Source organism: Artemia sp. Qi Xiang Cuo, chromosome 21 (assembly GCF_049724085.1).
Source record: "Artemia sp. Qi Xiang Cuo chromosome 21, ASM4972408v1, whole genome shotgun sequence".
NCBI classification, from domain to species: Eukaryota; Metazoa; Arthropoda; class Branchiopoda; order Anostraca; family Artemiidae; genus Artemia; species Artemia sp. Qi Xiang Cuo.
Window position 1 is genome coordinate 10,833,655 of NC_142814.1, and position 25,876 is coordinate 10,859,530.

Genomic DNA, 25,876 nt, shown 5'->3' on the forward strand with positions numbered 1-25,876 from the left:
AAAGTTTAAAAAGAAAGGTAAAGAGCTGCAGTGAACCAAAGCAGAAATAGATTCTTATAATTCTCCAAGCGTAAAACTACAACAAATCACCATAAAAAAATAAATGAAACTCAAAACGAACAGAAACTAGGATGAGTAGGACTGACACGCTCCATGTTTTCTGAAGACTAGAACGTAGTTTGCCCTTTACTGAAAATAGTCCTTTTTTTTAGGCGATTGTGTCTGTTTCTAACCATATCAATAAAAACTGAAAAAACTGTACTGTAAAAAAAATAAAAAAATTAATGTGGATTGACATTTTAATATATATATATATATATATATATATATATATATATATATATATATATATATATATATATATATATATATATATATATATATATATATATATATATATATATATATATATATATATATATATATATATATATGTATATGTATATATATATATATATATATATATATATATATATATATATATATATATATATATATATATATATATATATATATATATATATATATATATATATATATATATATATATATATATATATATATATATATATATATATATATATATATATATATATATATATATATATATATATATATATATATATATATATATATATATATATATATACATATTCTGATTTTTATTCCTTAGACTATTAATCATTTTGGATTTATTAAAGTTGAAGCAATGAAAACACCTAAAATGTTTCAGTAGAGTACAAAAAATGTTATTGTCAAGAAAACGGTCATTATGCCCTTAGTTTCAGCTTTAGGGTAATAGGTTTGGAATAGCTTTCCCATGAGGTTTATTTGAGTGACAATGAAGACAATGACAATGACAGTGACAATAACTTGAGTGAAATAATTCTAAGTAACTGGTTTTCCTCTATTTTATGCATGATGATTTTCAAATCTTATATTCCAAGAATTTCCAGGTGTAGTTAGGCTGGTTTCAAAGCAAAAAAAAATTTTCCAAAGACTCGGTATGAAGATGTACGTGTTTTGAGTGTCAATTCCAATTGAATATATTTAAGAATCTATGACCTGAATTTTTTAGTTTTATATAAAAGGATTGCCTGACCGTAATTATTAGCTTAATCTCTTTCTTGGTGTTATGTCCTGTTTATTCAATTGTTAAGGAATGCAACATGTAAGTAAGCTTACCATTTACTTACCTGGGAAGTAAACATAGTTAAAAATGTTTCACAGAAACAAAGGGTTTCACTGCCATAATATTGCTAAATTGTATAATCTTGTTCACTTGAATGACCTTTGAGGAATAGTTTTCCCTAATATGGCTATATCATAATATGAATTAAAGCTATTACGATTTAATTTCATTTTATTTACTGGCAACTTTGAAAAATAATGGTTATTTCTAGCCCCAAAGCTACCTGGTCAATCTTTATACCCCCCTTGTCCATTTTAATTTTTAGTCCCCTCATCAGAGAACTGATCAGTGTAGTCATAAATCTCCATTCCCTTAACTTTATTTGTTTCATTATTTATCCCCCAATTCTAATACTTTGTGTGATTCATTAAGGGTAGAATTCCTCCTCCCCAGGATAACGAAAAATTAAAAAAATAAGAAATGCTTTAGTAGCCACCATTTCCAGATATGATCGAACTCTCAGAAAGATCTGGGAAAAACACCACCCTTGGGCGAGACCCCCCCTATAAACAGTTATCACGCAAGAAACACAAATTAAAACTAATCAAAAGTAGAAAGACTTTTAAGCAATAAATTTTCCAGAGTGTGTCTGGTCGAGAGGCAAAGTAAGATCGTAAATTATCTTAAAATTACCCACCTCCCATAAAAAATTGGAAAGAAGGAATCAAGGGCCCTCCCCTTCCAGTGAATTCTAAATTTGCAAAAAACTAAATTTAGTATTTTATTAATTTGTGAATCTGTTCTTATTTTAACAAAGGAAATGCCCCTAAAGTTGTGAATTCACTAAGAAATCTACTCCAGGTTATGTAATGGTCTGTGCTTTTGTGGCTCCTGCGGCTCTAATGATTTTCTCTTTGGCCCGATAAAAAACTTGAAAAAGTAAATAGAAACTTTTTAAAGTTAATTGAAAGCTTCAGAACAGAATATTTGAGATACCCCCTCCCCCTTCCACCAGACTGAAATGTTGGGTACTCTACTGTGCGATATAATATAAAGCCCTTAATGTCCTACTCGAAAGCTACCTGTGTATTTTGCATCTTTATTACACGATTTATGTACTACGAAAATAAGTTTTTTCTCGAGAAAAAAGAGAGAGAAAATAAAACTTAAAAGCAGATATAAATTATTTTGTATACGAAAGAGATTCGTCATTTCTCATCTCTACGCTCTCTACGCTAAGTATGTAGAATACTGTAGTGGTATCGTTTATTAGCGCAACATATGTACAACCGATTGCCTTTTAAATCTTTAGGACTGATTATTTATAGTCAATGCACAACATTCATTTTTCTTAAATCAAATCGCCCTTGTGCTTGAGTAGTGGTTCCTAGAGCGTAAAAGACAAAAAAACGTCGAACCCTAGCGTATTAATTAAAAAACTTTTTCCACAAAATAAGTTTTTCAAAGAAAAGTAAAGAACTCCATTAAACAAAAAATGAGCAAAAATAAAATCAAATAATCTACCAAGATTGAAACTACCACAAATCAGCATCGATAAATACATGAAACCCAAAACGAACAGAAATTACAATAAATAACCGAGTCAAACTCAAAACGAGCAGAAATTAACATAAATTGGGCGCAAAACCCTTATGCCTTCCCAAGGCCAGAACATAATTTGCACTTTACTGAAAAGATTATAAATGTTTTTACTTTTATAAATTTAATCAATCAAGTAATATTGACATTTTGATTATTAAATATCAGTATATGTATATTAAACTGGCAATGTACATTCATTTGTATTTTTTCAGTAAAGTGGAAATTTTGTTCTGGCCTTGGGCATAGGGGTTTTGCGCCCAAGTTACGTTAATTTCTGCTCGTTTTGTGTTTGAATCGGTTATTTATTGTAATTTCTGTTCGTTTCGGGTTTCATTTATTTATCGAAGCTGATTCGTGATAGTTTCACGCTTGGTAAATTTTTGATTTTGTTTTGGTTAATTTTTTGTCTAATGTAGTTCTTTACTTTTCTTTGCAAAACTTATTTTGTGGAAATTTTTTTTTTAATTAATTTCCGTTTTTTTTTTATTGACATAATATTTTCAGTGGAAAATAAAATAATTCTTTAAATCCTTTCGTTTTTTAAAGAATTTATAGTTTGGCCTGCTATTTTTATACTGGAGAAAATTTTCTAGCAATTTTTAAAAACATATACCCTTTTAAAAATCTGGACACAGATAATACTGTTTAATTTAGTTTCATACCTCCTCTAGTTGACCTGAAATGGAAAACTTGATACCATTCGCAAAAAAATCTGTTTGCTTTCTTTGATAGCTTGGATACACTTACACTATTTTGATTTGGTTAAATTTTCACAGCAGAAGTAGCCCCGAAAGTTTGAACATAATACCCTCAGTCGTTTTTGGGGTACTGCTGAGATGCGGTATTTGGAAATAGAAATATAACAGTGCATTTTTATTTAATATTAAGGAAACATTTAGTTTTTAAACATATTGGGAAATTGGATGGGGGGGGGTGGTTGGGTGGAGTGGAAGGGGGATTAGTTGCCCTCCAAAATCACTTTCGACTATTAAAAAGGGCATCAGCCCTTTTTATTTTCAATCGAATGAGCCCCTTTCGATCCCACGACAACTCCTTCGATACGAAGTGCCCTGGTCTAAACAACAGCAACAACAACAAAAAATATTATTATTCACTTTCGACTATTAAACAGGGTACTAGCCCTTTGAATTTCGAATCGAATGAGCCCCTTTTCAAGTTTCTACGATAAAGATTTCAATAAAAAACCTTATATGCCCCCAGCGCATAACTTATAACCCTTGCCCGGAGGGTCGTGGGGGAGTGTCCTCCTGAAAAACATATTTTCTTTCTGGAAATCAACTACGCTGAACAAAATAGCTATCTCAAAATTTTTATTGGATGTGTTTGGAGGAATGATGGGCGTGGGGGTTGGGGGCTCGTTGCCTCCAATCACATTCGACTATTAAAAAGGGCACTAGCCACTCTGAATCTCCAATCGAATGAGCTTTTTTTGAAGTTTCTAGGACAACGCCTTCATTAAAAACCGTATATGCCTCCAGGGCATAACTCAAAACCCTTGCCCTGAGGGCTGTGGGGGAGTATCCTCCTCAAAAACATATTTTCTATCTGGAAATCAACTACGCTGAACAAAATGACTATCTAAAAATTTTGATTGGATGTGTTTGGGGGAATGATGGGCGTGGGGGGGGGGCTAGTTGCCCTCAAATCTCTTTTAACTATTAAAAATGGCACTAGGCCTTTGAATTTCCAATCGAAAGAGCCTTTTTTGATGTTTCTAAGACAGCGCCTTCTATAAAAACCTTATATGCCCCCAGGGCATAACTTAAAACCCTTGTCCTGAGGGTTGTGGGGGAGTGTCCTCCTCAAAAAAATATTTTCTATCTGGAAATCAACTACGCTGAACAAAATAGCTATCTCAAAATTTTGATTGGATACGTTTGGGGGAATGATGGGTGCGGGGGGGGGGGCTAGTTGCCCTCCAATCACTTTCGACTATTAAAAAAGGCACTAGCTCTTTGAATTTCCAATCAACTGAGCCCCTTTTGAAGTTTCTACGATAACGCATTCTGTAAAAACCTTATATGCCCCCAGGTCATAACTTAAAACCCTTGCCCTGAGGGTTGTGGGGGAGTGTCCTCCTAAAAAAATATATTTTCTATGTAGAAATCAACTACGTTGAACAAGATGGCTATCTCACAATTTTGATTGAATGTGTTCGGAGGAAAGATGGGCGTGGGGAATATGTATATATATATATGGAATATGTATATATATATATATATATATACATATTCTGATTTTTATTCCTTAGACTATTAATCATTTTGGATATATTAAAGTTGAAGCAATGAAAACACCTAAAATGTTTCAGTAGAGTACAAAATATGTTCTTGTCAAGAAAACGGTCATTATGCCCTTAGTTTCAGCTTTAGGGTAATAGGTTTGGAATAGCTTGCCCATGAGGTTTATTTGAGTGACAATGAAGACAATGACAATGACAGTGACAATAACTTGAGTGAAATAATTCTAAGTAACTGGTTTTCATCTATTTTATGCATGATGATTTTCAAATCTTATATTCCAAGAATTTCCAGGTGTAGTTAGGCTGGTTTCAAAGCAAAAAAAAAATTTCCAAAGACTCGGTATGAAGATGTACGTGTTTTGAGTGTCAATTCCAATTGAATATATTTAAGAATCTATGACCGGAATTTTTTAGTTTTATATAAAAGGATTGCCTGACCGTAATTATTAGCTTAATCTCTTTCTTGGTGTTATGTCCTGTTTATTCAATTGTTAAGGAATGCAACATGTAAGTAAGCTTACCATTTACTTACCTGGGAAGTAAACATAGTTAAAAATGTTTCACAGAAACAAAGGGTTTCACTGCCATAATATTGCTAAATTGTATAATCTTGTTCACTTGAATGACCTTTGAGGAATAGTTTTCCCTAATATGGCTATATCATAATATGACTTAAAGCTATTACGATTTAATTTCATTTTATTTACTGGCAACTTTGAAAAATAATGGTTATTTTTAGCCCCAAAGCTACCTGGTCAATCTTTATACCCCCCTTCTCCATTTTAATTTTTAGTCCCCTCATCAGAGAACTGTACAGTGTAGTCATAAATCACCATTCCCTTAACTTTATTTGTTTCATTATTTATCCCCCAATTCTCATACTTTGTGTGATTCATTAAGGGTAGAATTCCTCCTCCCCAGGATAACGAAAAATTAAAAAAATAAGAAATACTTTAGTAGCCACCATTTCCAGATATGATCGAACTCTCAGAAAGATCTGGGAAAAACACCACCCTTGGGCGAGACCCCCCCCTATAAACAGTTATCACTCAAGAAACACAAATTAAAACTAATCAAAAGTAGAAAGACTTTTAAGCAATAAATTTTCCAGAGTGTGTCTGGTCGAGAGGCAAAGTAAGATCGTAAATTATCTTAAAATTACCCCCCTCCCATAAAAAATTGGAAAGAAGGAATCAAGGGCCCTCCCCTTCCAGTGAATTCTAAATTTGCAAAAAACTAAATTTAGTATTTTATTAATTTGTGAATCTGTTCTTATTTTAACAAAGGAAATGCCCCTAGAGTTGTGAATTCACTAAGAAATCTACTCCAGGTTATGTAATGGTCTGTGCTTTTGTGGCTCCTAGTAGAGATGGGGGTACCAGCGCAATCCCTCACCCCTGCTGCCACCTATAACTTTTTTGCACCCCAAATAAGGGCATAGCCTCCCTAGGGAGAACACGGTGTTAATGGGGTCAATGACCTAAATTTCCAAAGGTCGATGTTGTTGTTGTTTCCGAGGCAATTTTCAAGGTCAATGTTGTTGTTGTAAGTACACGCTCTCAGCGAATGTTATGATCAAGAAATAGTATTTGTTGTTGTTTTGGACATGTACATGCTCTCAGGGAATGTTATGATCCTGGAATAGTATTTGTTGTTGTTGTTCAAGCCAAATGTTATGAGTGTCCATGAAACAGTTAGATCACATGCGTTCTTCTCAGCCAATCAGAGGGCTTTGTTTACATATGGTTTTCCCCGTTACATAACAATTCGCCCTTGAGATTTCGTATATAACGGACATGGAATATGATTCAATTATCAGAAAGTATTTTGACACAGTGCAAACAACTAGAATGGATGAATAATTGATGTAATTGATGAGCTTGAGGCCTTGGCAACTACAATTTAGCCATGTAAGTTCCGTTTTAGTACATTTTCAAACGAATTTTCCTTGGACATCCTCCAGTATATTCAGCTAAAACGTAAATATATTCCTTTACCCCAAACCCCCCCCCCCCAAACCATACAAACATCATTATAATCAATGGAAAACATAAAATATATTCTTTTTACCCTAACCCCCCCCCCCACCAATTTTTTAAAATACCAAATTCTAGCAAAAAGAAAAAAATATACTTTAGTTAAATTTTGGCTTTTATCAATTTTAATATTTTATCTAAATGAGACATCCATCGCTCTGTTGTTATTATCGCGCTCTGATTTGACACAAGACTCCAATGTGAGGCCTATAATTAGCTGTCATCCTTTTCAGGTGTGTTCATGCTATCGGTCTAGTCAAAGGGTTTTGTTTTGGCTGTCAAATTAAAACAGTTTTAAGCAAAAAGAGATTGCTGTATATTAAGCTTGTAGTTTTGTAACCTTGTATTTGTCAAAGAGCTGGTGAAAGAGATTATTTTCAAATTAAGTTTAACAATATATTTAGAACATTATGTGAAAGGGGGGAGGGGGCAATACATTGCTTCTAACAGCTTCGTTGTAAGTAAATTATGTAAAGGGGGAGGGCAATGCCTTCAAACCTACCGCCATCAGTGTAAAATGAAAACAAAATATGTATTCTCATTAATTTAAAGGGTAGTTTATGGGTCTGAGTTGCGGTTAAATAGATTATTTTAAAATTATGTATACAAATATATTTAGAAAATTCTGTGCCCTGGCGTAGGAGGACCGATATTGATTATACAATCCTAGTGGTACGTCAATTATGTCAATGGGGCGCGCACTGCCTTCAATTCGACAGCAAGCAGAGTAAAATGAAAACACACTATTTCTTCGCATTAAAAGTAAGGGCCGTGTATTTGTCGGAGAAGCGGTGAAAGAGATTATTTTAAAATTAATTTTAACAATATATTTAGAACATTATGTGACAGGGAGGAGGAGGCAATACATTACTTCAAACAGCTTCGTTGTAAGTAAACTAGGTACAGAAGGAGGGCAATGCATTCAATTCTACCGCCATCAGTGTAAAATGAAAACAAACAGTACAGGGATAGAAAAGTCTTTGGGAGTTGCATGAAGCTAATATTATGCATAAACTAAATAGCATTTTAACCTATGTTTGCAAAATATAGGCCTACAGGTCGATGGGCTAACGATCTAATTTAAAGTCTATAGACAGGAAAATTTAATATTTTTCTAAATGGTAAAAAAAGAAACAATGATTCCTATCCTATCCAATGGCTATAGACTACTGATTGTCTAATAAAAACGTTTGATTTCTAAGCCTAATATATTTCTGGCGAAATTTTTACTTTTTGCTTTACTTAACAGAGATAAATGCTTTTCTAAACAAAATTATATGGACGAGGGCAATAACTTTCTTTCTGTAAAAAAGGGGCACATGATTTTGAAACTAATTTTTTCTCTTCTTTTTAAGGCAAATTATGAAGAATGCGTGCCCCCTCCTTCCAAGAAAGCCAGAGATGGTGAGGCAGCCCCATTAGTGCCAGCCCCAATGCGGCCTGACAGAAAACTTAAGAGAGAGTGGGTGGATAACTACAATGCCGAAGCTACGCAAGATCGTGAAATAGCCGGCCCGCCACCCCCTTATCATACAATGTCGAGGGTCTTAGGAGCTGCCCCGCCTATTCACGATCATGAGGATGCCCTTTAATACGCACTACCTAGACCTTCCGGCACCCAAGCCCACATGGATTATTCTGATGTAATAATTTTTTCCTACCCATATATTTATTCCAATGTTTTTTTCTTTTTCAATCCCAATATAAGCTTATCTCAGCAGGGAATTAACCCCTCACCCCCCAACCAGTGTTTTAAATTTCTCTCTCTCGGCGATATCTAAATATAAATTAATTTTTTTGAAAAGAAACCACTCTTTTCTAATCTTTGCTATCGATTTGATATCTCATAAGCAAATATTTTAAGGTAATTTCTATTAATAATCACCGCCTTTGAAACTGAAAATGCTATTTTTTCAAATCTTTGATCTTTTCTCTATTGCTATCACATATATTTTTAGGTACCTGTGAAACACTAACTGCTCTTTTTCACCTAATTTTAAAAGAGATTATCACATCTGCCAGATATTATCGTTCTAATTTACACTGAATATTTCTATCGTGCCATGTTTTACTCTTATATAGAATATAGATCTCCAATATCCTAAATATTAATTTTGCGGACAATTTGTTCTCCGCTATTTCAGAAAATACAGAATTGCGCAAAGGCCATTGAAACCTTGATTGAATAAAACTGCTAATGTAAAAACAAACATGAAAAGGACATGCCAAAATTATTTATAGCCTCGTACGGATAGCTTAATGTCAAAAAATAGCGATATAATGCCTAAGAAGTGTGGGGACAGCGACTTAACGGTTCTCAACATTTTGAAGTTCAAACTTATTAATCTAACCTCCTTCATTAACCTCGTGTTGAATGAACCTGTCCAGAATTATAAATATTTCAACTTTTTTGAGAGATTATAAAAAGTGTCGGGAGTCGCGGAGCCTAGGCTACGCCAGTGGGTCCGGGACGTACTGGGGGAAGCGCAGCGGGCCCAAGAAGCGCCACGAGTCATTGAAGCACCGCAGGGAGTCGCCCTAAGTCAAAAAGCACTACAGAATGCGCTTCTATGTAATATCTTTGATTATCTTCAGTTGAATTAACCAAATGTTATTAAGCAATAATCCAAATTTTAACAGTATGGGTGATTTGAAAACTGAAAATAAACTATTTTTTATTTATAGATTGCTTTGGTTCCATATTTACCATCTCCCCCCTGTTCGTAAGTTGGAGAAGGAGAGGAGGCCGCCGTGGAGTCCCCCAACACTTCAACATGGGTCGATAGCATTGAAGTACCTTTTAATATTGACGAGTTTTTAGATGATTTTCTTTTTAATTTAGATAATAGCACAGTTGAGCTGGTAGACTTGAGGCAAAATACCTTGCAAATTTTAGATGATTTTTACAAATTAATTAAGTGGTAACCCTCCTCCTCCAGCCTCCATGGCCCTACCGCGGCAACTTCTAAAACAGTAAGTGGCGAAGTCCTCTTTTTTTTTGTACAAACTTGGGGGAGGGGGTAAAATATACGCGGGGGAGGACGATACAACGTTTCCCAATTTTAAATTAAACAGCAGAATTCTATATAAAATAAGTGTTTACAATGCGACGTTCGGTGACCTCTATAATTCACTAATGGCGGGAAAATTTGTTTTGACCCTGTAAAAATTTGGCATACCTATGTAGATAAAATTCATGCACTTCTGGAAAATCAAATTAAATTTTGGGGGAATGAGTCACTCAAGGCCTCCATTGCTTTAAAAGTGTTCTATTTAAATGAGGGAAAAAGTGAAGTTTATTATCATTATGTACAGTCTAAGATGTAGTTGGTTTATTCGAATTTAGACAATTTTGAGGGAGCTTTCATAGATTGGGTAGCTAAAATTATAACACATCTTGTGAACTTTAATGAAAACGGTAGGGGGTCTCTAGTTCTTTTTGTTGAAAATTTAAGCGTTAATATTTGTAAATTTAAGAAATATTTTATTTTAAGAGGGGGGCCGGCGGGGGAAATTAAAGGGAGTCTGTTTTAAATGATAATCCAGATATAGAAAGTTGTAAAGGTGTCAAGCGTATTTGTTTTGAAACAGATCAAAAGTGTTTCAGATATGCTTTCCTCATATCAGCATTTGAGCCTCTAGCTCGGGACGCTACTAAGACGAATTTAGACAATTGGGCTGTGCATGGGAAGGACGGGTCCGATTTCCCCCTTGTAGATTTCTCATTCTTAGAGGGGAAATACCGAGTAACGCTTTAATCCATTGATATTTTTGAAAGGGGTAATACACACTTAAATATTGGCGTTTCTGTGGTAAAATATGAAGCAGAATTTGAAGATGGGACTCACTCTAAAAAGAAGAGGGGGGTAGTCACCTTAAGGAGTCCTTCAGTTGGTTTTGTTAAATTCTGTGTTTGGATTTTATACACACTACCTAGTCAACCGAACTTAATCGGAAACTTTAACTCTATCACAGACATTAGTAGACGTCTTGGGGGTGATAAAGATATAGGGGTATGTTTCTATTGTTCAACATGCCTGTCACAAGTTCGGAGTAATACAAAGTTGTGAACTAATATGAAGCATTGTAGATAACACGGACTACAGACAGAGGAAACGGTTTCTGGGGATAGGGCCATTCTACGCTTCAAAAATTTTCAGAACACACTTCTCCAGTGCGACAAAATATCTTTAGACTGTGAAGCTAAGCTAGTGGAGGTGAACGACCCCCAATTTCCAAACCGAGTCAAAGAACATCAGGCTATTGCAGTGTCCTATGCCCACGCACAAAGAGATAGTTCTAACACCATACGGTTGTTAGAAATAGTAGTAATAGTGGATTAGGGGCTCAATTTCATGAACAAGGCATTGACTAAACTGATTGGCGAATCTTATGGTGATATTTCTCGTTTTAGAAATACTCATTAACAATTGGTTTTGTCTGCTTTGGAGCTTTTAGATAATAAAAATAAAAACTTTGGTGGCTTTTGTACGGGAGAGTGTGCAGAGGTGGATAAGGAGACTAAAGGGAAAAGAGGCGGTGGGCAGACGACAGATAGAGCCAATCCACATTGGGCGCAGGAACGATCTTCCTGGTGTAGTAATTTTAGGGTGGTTGCGAATCAGTCGTGTAACGCCAATGTTATCCAGAATTTTTTTATCCCTGTTTTTATCCACAACTCTAATTATGACTTATAATTTATTTTACTGGCACTGACACGTCTTCATCGGGAGGGAGGGGGAGTAGATATTACATGAGTGAATAGTTCATTTACCTACAACATTATTCCCATATCAGCTGAGAAGTTATTGCTTCTCCAGCTGAAATGTCAGGTAGTGGATGATGAGCGAACGTGCTGGAATAAAATCAAGTTTTTAGATTCTTTTGGTTTTTTCCCCATAGCATTGAGTAAATTGATTCAAGTGCAAAAAAGCGACAATTTTGATAGCTTTCCCTTGCTTAAACAGCACTTTCCAGACAGTGAAATGTATGACCTGTTGACCTGCAAAGGTATATACGCATACGATTATTACTGTTCGGGCGCTCGCTTAATTGAGGAGAAACTACCTCAAATTAAAGTTTTTGACAATTCATGCACTAATAGTAAATACAAATCCGATGAGTACGTGTTGGCTTGTACGGAGCGGTTCAAGGGGATTTTTAGTTATATGTGGGAGTATTGTAGGTTGTTCGTGGCCATTTATGGTTATACTTTGCTAGACTTAGTCTGCCGGAACACGGACCAGATCTCTTCAGAGTTCGGGTTAGATTTAGGATATTATTTTTCCACAGCTCATCTAGTGATGGATTTAATTTTAAAAATTAGCAGGGAAGAATTAGGCCTAATCACTGATTTAGATCAACACCTTTTTGTAGAGCGTTCAATGAGAGGAGGGTATGTTTTTCTTGGGGATCGTTTCTTATCAACCGATCCGAGCGGACAAAGCACCGGTGCAAAGTCAAATGCAGTGTTCTTGGACATGAACTCATTGTACCCCTCGACAATATCATACTACTCTTTGCCATTTGGGAACTATCAATGGCTTGAGAATCCTTGTCAGTTACCTGACATTAACACAGTCGAGGGCAATGGCCCACAAGGATGGTTCTTTGAAGTTGACGGTCACAGTCCATTGGTCCTTCGTGACTCAGTCAAAGAGTTTGTCTTTCCCTGTATCAATCGGCCCGTGAGCAGGGACTCTCTGAGCCCCTACAATCATTCATTGGTTGAGGATATGGGGATGCACTGGACTCCCTCTAAACAGAAACTTTTTGCTTATTTGTACCCTATGTAGATTATGTTTTTTCACCATGTGCTTTTGCATTGGTTGGTGAGAATCGTTTTAAAGATAACAAAAATACACTGGTTCCTACTGTTAAATCAGCGACCCTACTTGAAAACGTTTATTGACACCTTTGTCGATAAACGCTCTAGGGCCAATTCAAAGGTGGAGAAGGAAATGTATAAGCTCATCCTAAATTCAGCGTTTGGTAAAATGTGTGAAAGCGTTCGTAATAGATCTTACTGCGACGTCGTGACTGACCCTCTCGAGTATGCACGAATTATTGCCGAACCCAATTTTACTTCGGTCACGGGCATAGAGACTGGAATGGTTCTTCTACACAGGCGAAAGCGAAATGTAGTACTGAACAAAAATATAGTAGGTGGTAGTTTAGTACTGGAAATTTCCAAAAAGATCTTGTTTTCGTTTTTTTACAATTTGTTCAACGTGCCCTTGCCCAAGGAGGGGGCGGTTAGATTTTACTATTGGGATAAATAGTATATTATGGTAAGTATAAATGGGCGGATATATTTATTTTGTGTTTTAGAAAAGGGTGGATACATATGCTCATGAATGGAGTTCACCAACTGGAATTCGTCACCCTACCCCAGGCTAGTAAAACGTCAAGCCTCCAGCCTATTATCAATTTTAAAATAAGAGACGAGGAATTCGGTGATATTCCGGGGGGTGTTCGTGGGTCCCAAAGTTTAGTGCTTGAACACTCATAGTGGTTAGGAAAAGAAGGCGTGTAAAGGGGTCTCTATACATTTTGTAAAGAGCACTGTTAACATGAGCGTTTACAGAGACTGTGTAGAAAGTAGCCTAGTGCCGAGAGCACAAGTGCTTGCAATTCGCTCTCTACAGTATAGAAATTATACTGTGAGAGTGGAGAAGAATGCAATGTCGTGTATATCCGACAAAGTCTATGTGCTCGAGAATGGTGTGACTGTCCTACTCCACGGCCACTACCGTATTTCAGACCGAGTTGAATGCGCAGACTTTCACAATCAACATGGTATGGATAAATTAACCTAACCAACTAACCACCACCCCAACCTGTTCATAAATTAACTAATCCCAATCTCACTACCCTAACCACTGACCCATCCACTAACCTGCAGTGACGGCAACTATTCTTTTTCCACCGCCGCTCCCGGGGGGAGGGTGAGGGCCCTTCCCGCGGCCGCCCCGGGGGGGGGGTCCCACCAGCGGCCGGCTGGCCTGTGACCCCTGCGGCCCCCGGGGGGGGGGACCTCACCGTTAAATTCACTGTAATGTTCAACGTTGCTGCTAGTTCCAAGGGATTTTCAAGTGTGTTTTATGTTTTGTTGTTTTTGTATAGAAAAGTGTTATTGTACAGAAAAGTGTTTAAGTACAATAAGTGCTTTATAAAATGGACATAAAAGGATTATATAGAAGAGTGTTTAAAGACAATGTCGGCTGCTGATTGGCAAAAAGTGTTTATATTTTACATAGAGTATTATCATTTTTCATGCTGAACAAATAGTTTTAAGTCTTACCATAAAATATTTTCAGTTTCTTGTTGAAAAGGTGATATTTTTATCGTTGTTCATGTTGAACAAATATTTGTTTTCATGCAGTGCCGAAATAAATGCTGCCATGAAATATTGTTTTTTTTGTTGTTCTTGAAAAGATAGATCTATGGGGGACATTACTACACATGATGTCAGTGGACACATATGAGTTACAGTTATTATCAGTCTGATTTTTGTCCCCAAAAGCAGCATCTATAAGCTTAAAATGTAATTCAGATAGTTATTATTCGGTCCCTCAATGTCGGGTAAAACACCACTTTTAGTTCGAATAATTAAAAATTGCAATAAAATACTTTTGTAGAAGCCGAAGAAAATCCAATATTGATATACTATTTTTTAGGAATCATATGGTAAAATAAAAGCTATAAACCCATCCACATCAATACAATTCATGGGGAGGCTTGATGTTTTCAATAGTATTGAATCGAACTCATGGCTGATTATTGACGATCTGGCTGAATCTATTGAACAGTTCTCACAGGAAATGCTGCAACTGTTCACCGTTAGCTCCCATCATGAACACATTTCTGTTACTCTGATTCTACACAATCTGTTTCATCAGAGCAAATATAGGCGAACCCTTGCATTGAATTGCACCGTCTATATTATCTATCGAGTTGTTAGTGATTCTAGCTTGCTCATAACTCTCAATAAGCAGATATACCCCGGCACCCCTTAATGTCTGTTGTCAGCGTAAACTCAGGGAACGAGCAATCCCTATGGTTAAATTTTATTGGATCTTAATCAGAGCACGCCCGAGGATCTGCGTGCAGTCACCGACATTTTCGACACTGACATTACAGTATATCTTCAGGTGAACCCTAGAAAAGGATATCAGTCATCATTATGACACTGAAAAAACTACACGAACAACCATATTTATCTTCCGATTTAAGCACTTCAAAACCACTGCTTAGAAAGGCTATACTCAAACATGGGGTTGATAATGATTTCATTCATCTAATATCTGAACTTTGTTTAAATTTAACTGAGGGCAATATTCAACTGTCAGATGGTGTTAGACAAAATAAAAAGCAACAGCGTACCACTTTCCGTGCCTGGGCTTTAAAAAAAAAGGGAAAAAATTTAAAAACAACGCGACTCCTTCAAGCGGGCGGTAGCTTTTTCACACTTTTACTACCGATAATTGCAGGACTTGTAAACAGTTTTCTCTAGTGAGAGAATGGCAAAACCATTTAGCGTGAAGCCTTTTGAACTTGTCCTTTTACCCGTCGAACACATCGTGGACAATCTAAGCAATTTCATTAATGATAAATGTATTGACGCTGACAAAAAACCGAATTTAAAGTAAGTTACACCATAACACGTTATACCACCGCAACAAGCTTATAAGAGACCCGTCACTGACATTCCGCCACAGGGAACATCTCAAGATTCCGCAGCAATTCATGTAGAAAGAATTGAATTCGATTATCTCGAGAATTGGAACCCAATTGCCATTGACCTATCGAGAACAAAGTAAAAGAGTATTATCTGATCTCATGTTGGAAACTGGCAATCAAGTTCAAGTCGAGAGCTCAGGGAAATGAATTATAATTCAGGGAAAAAGTTATAATCTAGTTGATTTAATTTGTGACATGGTAATGAATCGTAAGGGACTTCTATCCTTTGATGATAATCTATACACCTTTTTGTGTGTATCAAACTTCCCCAAAAGTCTTATTGGCAATAAGCAAATTCTAAAGAAACTAAGAGAATATAGTCCACCACACAACTCCATTTAAAAAAGAAGAAGATTCGATTTTTGAAGATACAAGCAGCTCCACTGATTTTACAACACCTGTGGTTGCTACTCAAAAGCGAAGACGAATTGATTCGCCCGCCAGTGTGCAAAAGGGGAGTGGTCATTACACTACGTGTTTACGCTCAAAATGGTTGAAGTTTTGAAAGGTGTCTATGAAAATATTGGTGAGGTGGGAAGTTTAAGTTCCCCCAAAATACTTTTTAAAGCCTCCTACGACACATTGAAAAAAGCAAAAGAGTATCTAGAGAAAGACTCAAGTTACACACTGCATCGGAATAATAGGCTTCGCGGCAAACAATATCGTCAAACTAAGCCCATTTCACATTTGCATATAATGCAAACGGATATTTTAACTTTAGAAACGCTTCAGCAACGTCACAATGCCCCCTAAAAATATAGTCTGGTGGCAATCAGTGTCTTTAGTCGCTATGCATATGCTATTCCACTACGTTCAAAGAGAGGTCTTGAAGTTGCTCGAGCCACTGAAAGTATTCCTGAACAGGATTCGTATAGAAAAATTCAATTTGATCGTGGCAGTGAATTTGTTAATCCCCATGTGCAAAAGGTTCTGTTGAAAGATAATACAACACTTCATCATAGTCACAGTCCTATAAAGGCTGCATTGGCCGAACGATTAATAAGAACGATTCGTCTATTAATTTCAAGATATTATACATTTAAAAATACACCGGCTTTTATTCATGATTTAGATAAAATCATGTTTATTTAGAATCAACGACCCCATCGATCTCAGTCCAACTGTACACCAACGGATGTTCATTACAATTAAAAAACATTTGATGTTTTTCTAAAGCAATGCTCCACTAGCAATGAGAAGAAAAAGAAGAAGAAAGTCAATATTGGTGATACTGTTCGAATTAATAGAACCACCAATATTTTTGAAACAGGGAATTATTTATGGAGCACTGAACTTTTTAAAGTGTCCAAAATTCTAGACACTGAGTAGACGACCTATGGACTGAGAAACACCAAAGATGACGAGATTCTCGGTTGTTTTTATGAATATGAACTGCAAAAAGTTAGAAACACTAGTGAAATTTATCAAATTGAAAAGATATTAAAGAGTCGTACTCGTAGGGGTAAGAAACAGTTGCTTGTTTGCTGGCTTGGATACAACTCGGATTTTGATTCTTGGGTCAGTGCTTAAGATATTGACAATGCTCAATGATTTCTTTATGACCTTCATGTTCAATTTTTCTGATCCTCTCTAAAATGACTTGAATAAAACAAGTGATTTTTGGACGAAAATTTCCCCCACCATCAAATTCGACGACAGAAAGTATGAAGTGGCTCTTGCTGACTGTACTCTTAAAAATACCTACGACATCATAAGAAATGATCGTAAATATAAAATAAAAATTAGACCCTATGATTGGCCACCTCCACCAACAGGTGATAAAGATAAAATTCAAAAAATCAATTGGATTAATTATTCTTACATTGAATTACCCTACGAGGAACTCACCTGTATAAACGATTTTTGTCGTTCCATTAATAAAAGAATTTCTACCCGTAAAAAAGGAGCTTATCATTTCAACTATTCAAAGAATGAGGCCAAGGTCTAAATTAGTTCGGCTATTGCCAATGAAAAGGTTATTCTCAACGATAATCTAAAGGACGTTCTTGGTTTTAAGCTCAATATAATCAATGGTAAAAGTGCCGGAAACACTAATTTCATTTTCGCTGACTACTCGCTTGCCTTCTCCACAGATACCCACTTGTATATTTCTCTATGCTTCATTTGTGGAAACATCTCGGGTTGGTAATTCAAATGTTCCACTCCTACGATTTCTTGAACGAAAAACCAACCAAGAACATGTTCACCACTACAATATAAAGCATCTTCAGTATATTCCCGTAAACACTTCCTATTTGGAACTCTGTCAGTTAACACTAAGAACCGAATTGGGCGATCCCATAGCGATTTCAAAAGGTTTGGCTGTGATTAAATGTCATTTTAGACCCAACTCTCAAAAGCAAGATGTCTAATAAAAGAGTGGTGTTCACTTGCCCTTATATTGACTGCTTTGTTAATACTCTTGGCCCGAGACCACAAGGCTGTGGAATGAACGCTCGTCAATGTCTGGCTACGGTCTTGGCAGTTGGTTTGCTAAGCTGTTTCGCTCTTCACTACCACTGGCTAGAAAATATCTTGTACCGGCTGCGACAGATTTTGCATCCTCGACACTTTACGATTGGGGCTCCGGCAAGGATTTAAAAAAAAGTGCTACGGAAAATCTTAGGTCCAGTGCACGAACCCTTGGCCAGAAATTAAAACAGACTGGTAAAGGCTTAAAAAGGTCAAGAAACAATGCATCACTCATCAGTCTCCACTCAGGTCGGAAACGAAAGACATCATCCCTCTTGTCAAAGAAAAGAAGGAAAAAGCTGACACGTGCTGTAAACAGAAGTCCCAGAAAGAAAATTGTCAGATCGAAACTAGATTTCTTCTCCTAAAATGTCCTACCTACCGCATAAGGATTCTCAACCTTCAATCACCGCCTCATTGAATCTATTCAATGCCGAAAATGTGGATGTGAGTGTCAAGCATGGATACTATGAACAATTTTATCCACAACAACCCATCTCTGATATTATTCTCTTACGATTTTAGTCCAATGAAGACTACTTTATGGATTTGTCTTTGACATTTATAGACTTACAAATTAAAGTCCGAAAAGTCGATAGTACAATGACTGTTTGGGGTGATGAAATATCGTATGGAAATTGTATATTGCATAATTTATTTCGTCAAATTAGTGTCTACATCAATGGTATGCTGGTGAGCACTAGCAATAATCTCTCAAATTATACAAGCTATATGCAATTCATGCTGATGACACCCAAGTCATACAAGGAATTGAGAGACACCTCCAATGGATACGAATATATTACTAATACTGATAGTACAGATGCACTTAAAAATGGTAAAACTAGTGAGTTACATCAAGTTTGAAAAATATATCATGAAATATTTAATATACCCCAATGGCTACCACCCAATGTTAAAGTGGATATAAAACTCACGCTTACACCCTCCAATTTTATATTGAGAAAGGGACTTGCTGCCAATCTTGATGTAAATCTCTCCCTCACCTCGGCAATACTTCAGGTACGCAAACAACAAGTTTAGAGTTCTGTTGCTTTGGCCGTGGAAAAACTGAGAGCCAATGGCAACAATATTAAACTACTTGTTCCTCATACAGTCACCAATCAGCGTCATATTGCAATGGGCTCACGCACCTTCACCGATTCATCCTTTATCAATGGTGAAATTCCGTCAAAACTTGCGTTGGCATTTGTAAAAAGCGCCAGTGCAATAGGATCATGGACTGAATGCAAACATTAATTCGAGATGTTTGGACTTTCATCTCTTGTGTGAAAAGTAAATGGCATCCCACTCTACAATCTATCTTTTGATAAATCCTATAGAACATTGTACGAGTTGACCATGCAAACCCTAGATCATGACTCTCAACTATTCGAAAATGGTATAACCGAAGATATGTCTGCTAAAACCCATGGTATCATTGTATTGGATTTGTCGGGTACACAGGATATGAGTATAGTACGTACAGGGAGTGTGCGTTTAGAGTGTACATTTACCGACCCATTGGCTGAGAGTATTGCACTAATCTCACTAAATCAATATGAAACCTATTGGGAAATCACTCCCAAAGGCAGTGTTCTACTAGACTTGGTGCCTTGAACACCAGTCAAACAATCAATGTATTTACTATGGACCCCTACATTTCTCAGTAACAATCCTATTGTCTGCCCTTGGACTTTCTTGGAAAAATTCTATGTTTCAACAATGCCTTAATTATTGTTAATAGCAGTTCGTCGACTGTGCTGACGGGTCATTGGCTGTGCATCTTTCAAACAGTGAAGAAGATTGAATTTTTTTATCCTTTAGGTCTACCCTATACATTCTATACGCCCCAAATCAGCAACTATATCGAGAGCAGTCGGAAAACTATCGTTTAAAATTGAAAGAGGGTGCAGTATCTAACGACTAAAATCTGTGCCTTCCATGCACTACTATATTATGTGTTCCGATGTCGCGGCTATACTTAGAATTAGTTTCTCCACATTTATGTTTACAACCCACGTCTGAATGACTTTCTAGTGGAAAAAAACCTCTCAGACCTATATGGTTTTAATTTCAGTGCCCTAGGAATAAACTGCTTAAAAATGTTTGTGAATTTGTTTATTAATAAAATGCATATATATATAACAATGTCTTTAAATCTTTACTTTAGATTTCTTCATCTTTGATGTATAGGCAACTGTCGTGAAACACTAATGCCGATAAATCATTTGGATTCACTGTATATTGATCTTGATTGATTGAAAAGTCAGGGTCACATTTTCTGCAGTAAAATGTAACTTCACTCTTGACATATCTCTTTGTATATTCAATTATAATATTTTCATTCATATTATTAAATTCATGAGTTTCAATCTGTCTATTTGAAGCAATATCACATACAATTTTTTCAAGTGGTGAATCACATTCGTTCAAAGCCAAATAAAAATAGTTTGGTTTAGAATAATAGCAGGTGGTGTCATCGCACCTGGGTGTTAGAATCCAAATTGTTTTGATACCCCAGCATTTGAGTAGTAGACCCGATTCCTCTTCCCCGAATAATTTAAATCAATGATGATACCAATCTCGTAGCAATAAATTGAAATCATGTTTGGGATTCTTTCCATTCATAGCGGGTCTAAGTATTCTCCCACTGATCACATTTATCATAGTGACAATTGGAGCACAGGTGCCCTCTAGGGTGAGAGTCACACACCTCTTCAAGACATGAATTACATCCTTTAATTTGTACTGCATAGCCTCTATGTAATTTACAAGGATTACATAATTTACACTTTTCACTATAGTCATCAATAATTTTACAATTCTCACATTGATTCCAACTGCCAAGAGTGTACATGCACAATGGACATATATAGAACATTTTTCTGTTTCCGATGTCGACTCACTCACAGCTAAAACGAAACTGATCCTCTTCGTTCGATAAATTCAATGAGAGTAAAATGGGGGAGAGAGGAGTAGCTCTGTGACGTTACCTCTTTCGAATGATGGGGGGGGGCCATCTACATTGAATCCATTGGCAATATTTTCAAAAGTATATCCACAATATGATTCTGCTTTGTTTCAATTAATATATCAATAAATTGACTATAAGCATTTGAGTCACATTTTAAAAGTTTCATGCAATAGTCCAATGGGGGTGAATCAGTTTTCATTATATTGTCAAGTGTCGCCTGAGAGAATATCCTGCGTTTAAGAGATAACTAGAGAAAATCATCATCCAAAATCAAATGTTTTTCCATAAACACTAGATTTGATCTAATTCTCTCTTTCTCAAATTTATTCATTTTTCAGTCCTTTCACTCTGACTGCTGACTCTAGACTGACCATGATTCGTTAGCCCTAACCAGAAAAGAAAGAGAAGATTTTCGATTTCGAAACAATTTTATTGAATAATTACAACATCAACAATAATACTAAGCATGTATATTTAGCGACACAGTTTATTGTCTTCGATATGCTTCACCAATGCACTTAAAGCACATTGATGTCTATTCACATGTGCTATATCAACTTTTGCGGCGAAACATAATTGATCTTTCATTTTAAATTTGCTCAAGGATATCACATCTCTTGCATATACTGCATCCCATTCCAGACAAAGCCGCCATCCTTTCGTAATTTCCACCACAATGCTTGGTGCTCTTGTATTATTATCATCAACTCCACTATCAACTTCTAATAGGGTAAACATTCCACTCATCGCCATCACAAATATATATCCAAATGAGTAAAGTCAAAACTGTTCTTCTTCTCACTCCTTTGAATTCTATTCACAGACTAATAAAACTTTGGCAAAAATCCTTTCTTTATATTCACTCCATCACTAATATGTAAACAAAGCCCTCTGATTGGCTGAGAAGGAACCACGTGATCTAACTGTTTCCTGGAAACTCATAACATTTGTCTCGAGCAACAACAACAAATACTATTCCAGCATCATTATATTCCCCGAGAGCATTTACATGTCCAAAACAACAACAAATACTATTTCTGGATCATAACATTCGCTGAGAGCGTGTACTTACAACAACAACAACAACATTGACCTTGAAAATTGCCTCGGAAACAAAAACAACATCGACCTTTGGAAATTTAGGTCATTGACCCCATTAACCACGTGTTCTCCCTAGGGAGGCTATGCCCTTATTTGGGGTGCAAAAAAGTTATAGGTGGCAGCAGGGGTGAGGGATTGCGCTGGTACCCCCATCTCTACTGCTCCTGCGGCTCTAATGATTTTCTCTTTGGCCCGATAAAAAACTTGAAAAAGTAAATAGAAACTTTTTAAAGTTAATTGAAAGCTTCAGAACAGAATTTTTGAGATACCCCCTCCCCCTTCCACCAGACTGAAATGTTGGGTACTCTACTGTGCGATATAATATAAAGCCCTTAATGTCCTACTCGAAAGCTACCTGTGTATTTTGCATCTTTATTACACGATTTATGTACTACGAAAATAAGTTTTTTTCTCGAGAAAAAAAGAGAGAAAATAAAACTTAAAAGCAGATATAAATTATTTTGTATACGAAAGAGATTCGTCATTTCTCATCTCTACGCTCTCTACGCTAAGTATGTAGAATACTGTAGTGGTATCGTTTATTAGCGCAACATATGTACAACCGATTGCCTTTTAAATCTTTAGGACTGATTATTTATAGTCAATGCAGAACATTCATTTTTCTTAAATCAAATCGCCCTTGTGCTTGAGTACTGGTTCCTAGAGCGTAAAAGACAAAAAAAACGTCGAACCCTAGCGTATTAATTAAAAAACTTTTTCCACAAAATAAGTTTTTCAAAGAAAAGTAAAGAACTCCATTAAACAAAAAATGAGCAAAAATAAAATCAAATAATCTACCAAGCTCGAAACTACCACAAAACAGCACCGATAAATAAATGAAACCCAGAACGTACAGAAATTACGATAAATAACCGATTTAAACTCAAAACGAGCAGAAATTATCATAAGTTGGGTGTAAAACCCCTATGCCTTCCAATGGCCAGAACAAAATTTGCACTTTACTGAAAAGATTATAAATGTTTTTACTTTTATAAATTTAATAAATCAAGTAATATTGACATTTTGATTATTAAATATCAGTATATGTATATTAAACTGGCAATGTACATTCATTTGTATTTTTTCAGTAAAGTGGAAATTTTGTTCTGGCCTTGGGAAGGCATAGGGGTTTTGCGCCCAAGTTACGTTAATTTCTACTCGTTTTGAGTTTGACACGGTTATTTATTATAATTTCTGTTCGTTTTGGGTTTCATTTATTTATCGATGCTGATCTGTGGTAGTTTCACGCTTGGTAGATTATTTGATTTTATTTTGGCTCACTTTTTGTTTAATGGAGTTCTTTACTTTTCTTTGAAAAACTTATTTTGTGGATAGTTTTTTTTTAATTAATTTCCGTTTGTTTTATATTGACATAGTATTTTCAGGGGAAAAGAAAATAATACTTTAAATCTTTTCGTTTTTTAAGACTTTATAGTTTGGCCTGCTATTTGTATGCTGGAGAAAATTTTTCAGCAATTTTTAACAACATACACCCTTTTAAAAATCCGGACTCAAATAATACTGTTTAATTTAGTTTCATACCTCCTCTAGTTGACCTGAAATGGAAAACTTCATACCATTCGCAAAAAATCTGTTTGCTTTCTTTGATAGCTTGGATACACTTACGCCATTTTGATTTGGTTAAATTTTAAGAGCAGAAGTAGCCCCGAAAGTTTGAACATGATACCCTCAGTCGTTCTTTGGATACTGCTTAGATTCCTTATTTGGAATTAGAATTATAACAGTTAATTTTTATTTAATCTTAAGGCAACATTTATTTTTTAAACATAATGGGCAAATGGATGGGGGGGGGTGGTTGGGTGGAGTGGAAGGGGGATTAGTTGCCCTCCAAAATCACTTTCGACTATTAAAAAGGGCATCAGCCCTTTTTATTTTCAATCGAATGAGCCCCTTTCGATCCCACGACAACTCCTTCGATACGAAGTGCCCTGGTCTAAACAACAGCAACAACAACAAAAAATATTATTATTCACTTTCGACTATTAACCAGGGTACTAGCCCTTTGAATTTCAAATCGAATGAGCCCCTTTTCAAGTTTCTACGATAAAGATTTCAATAAAAAACCTTATATGCCCCCAGCGCATAACTTATAACCCTTGCCCGGAGGGTCGTGGGGGAGTGTCCTCCTGAAAAACATATTTTCTTTCTGGAAATCAACTACGCTGAACAAAATAGCTATCTCAAAATTTTTATTGGATGTGTTTGGAGGAATGATGGGCGTGGGGGTTGGGGGCTCGTTGCCTCCAATCACATTCGACTATTAAAAAGGGCACTAGCCCTTTGAATCTCCTATCGAATGAGCTTTTTTTGAAGTTTCTAGGACAACGCCTTTTATTAAAAAACGTATATGCCTCCAGGGCATAACTCAAAACCCTTGCCCTGACGGCTGTGGGGGAGTATCCTCCTCAAAAACATATTTTCAATCTGGAAATCAACTACGCTGAAAAAAATGACTATCTAAAAATTTTGATTGGATGTTTTAGGGGGAATGATGGGCGTGGGGGGGGGGGGCTAGTTGCCCTCAAATCTCTTTTAACTATTAAAAATGGCACTAGGCCTTTGAATTTCCAATCGAAAGAGCCTTTTTTGATGTTTCTAAGACAGCGCCTTCTATAAAAACCTTTTATGCCCCCAGGGCATAACTTAAAACCCTTGCCCTGAGGGTTGTGGGGGAGTGTCCTCCTCAAAAAAATATTTTCTATCTGGAAATCAACTACTCTGAACAAAATACCTGTCTCAAAATTTTGATTGGATACGTTTGGGGGAATGATGGGTGCGGGGGGGGGGGGCTAGTTGCCCTCCAATCACTTTCGACTATTAAAAAAGGCACTAGCTCTTTGAATTTCCAATCAAATGAGCCCCTTTTGAAGTTTCTACGAGAACGCATTCTGTAAAAACCTTATATGCCCCCAGGGCATAACTTAAAACCCTTGCCCTGAGGGTTGTGGGGGAGTGTCCTCCTAAAAAAATATATTTTCTATGTAGAAATCAACTACGTTGAACAAAATGGCTATCTCACAATTTTGATTGAATGTGTTCGGAGGAAAGATGGGCGTGGGGGGGGGAAGGGGCTAGTTGCCCCCCAATCCCTTTTGACTATTAAAAACGGCACTAGCCCTTTGAATTTCCAATCGAATGAGCCTGTTTTGAAGTTTTTACGACAATGCCTTCAATAAAAACCTTAATTGCCCCCAGGGCATAACTTAAAACCCTTGCCCTGAGGGTTGTGGGGGAGTGTCCTCATTAAAACATATTTTCTATCTTGAAATCAACTAAGCTGAACAAAATGCCTGTCTCAAAGTTTTGATTGGATATGTTTGGGGGAATGATGGGCGCGGGGGGGGGGGCTAGTTGCCCTCCAATCACTTTCGACTAAAAAAAGGCACTAGCCCTTTGAATTTCCAATCGAATGAGCCTGTTTTGAAGTTTTTACGACAACGCCTTCAATAAAAACCTTAATTACCCCCAGGGCATAGCTTAAAACCCTTGCCCTGAGGGTTGTGGAGGAGTGTCCTCATTAAAACACATTT

At 36.3% G+C, this 25,876-nt stretch overlaps 1 protein-coding gene across 1 annotated transcript in view; it reads left to right on the forward strand.

Annotated features, from left to right (window-relative positions):
• The first annotated feature begins 5,442 nt into the window (after positions 1 to 5,442).
• LOC148939229 (uncharacterized) overlaps positions 5,443 to 25,876 on the forward strand; it is a 29,468-nt gene continuing 9,034 nt past the window's right edge. The window contains exon 1 of the mRNA XM_089106818.1: positions 5,443 to 5,504. Within this exon, the coding sequence (XP_088962944.1) occupies positions 5,496 to 5,504 (9 nt within the window). The 5' untranslated portion in view covers positions 5,443 to 5,495. The remainder of the gene's footprint in view (positions 5,505 to 25,876) is intronic.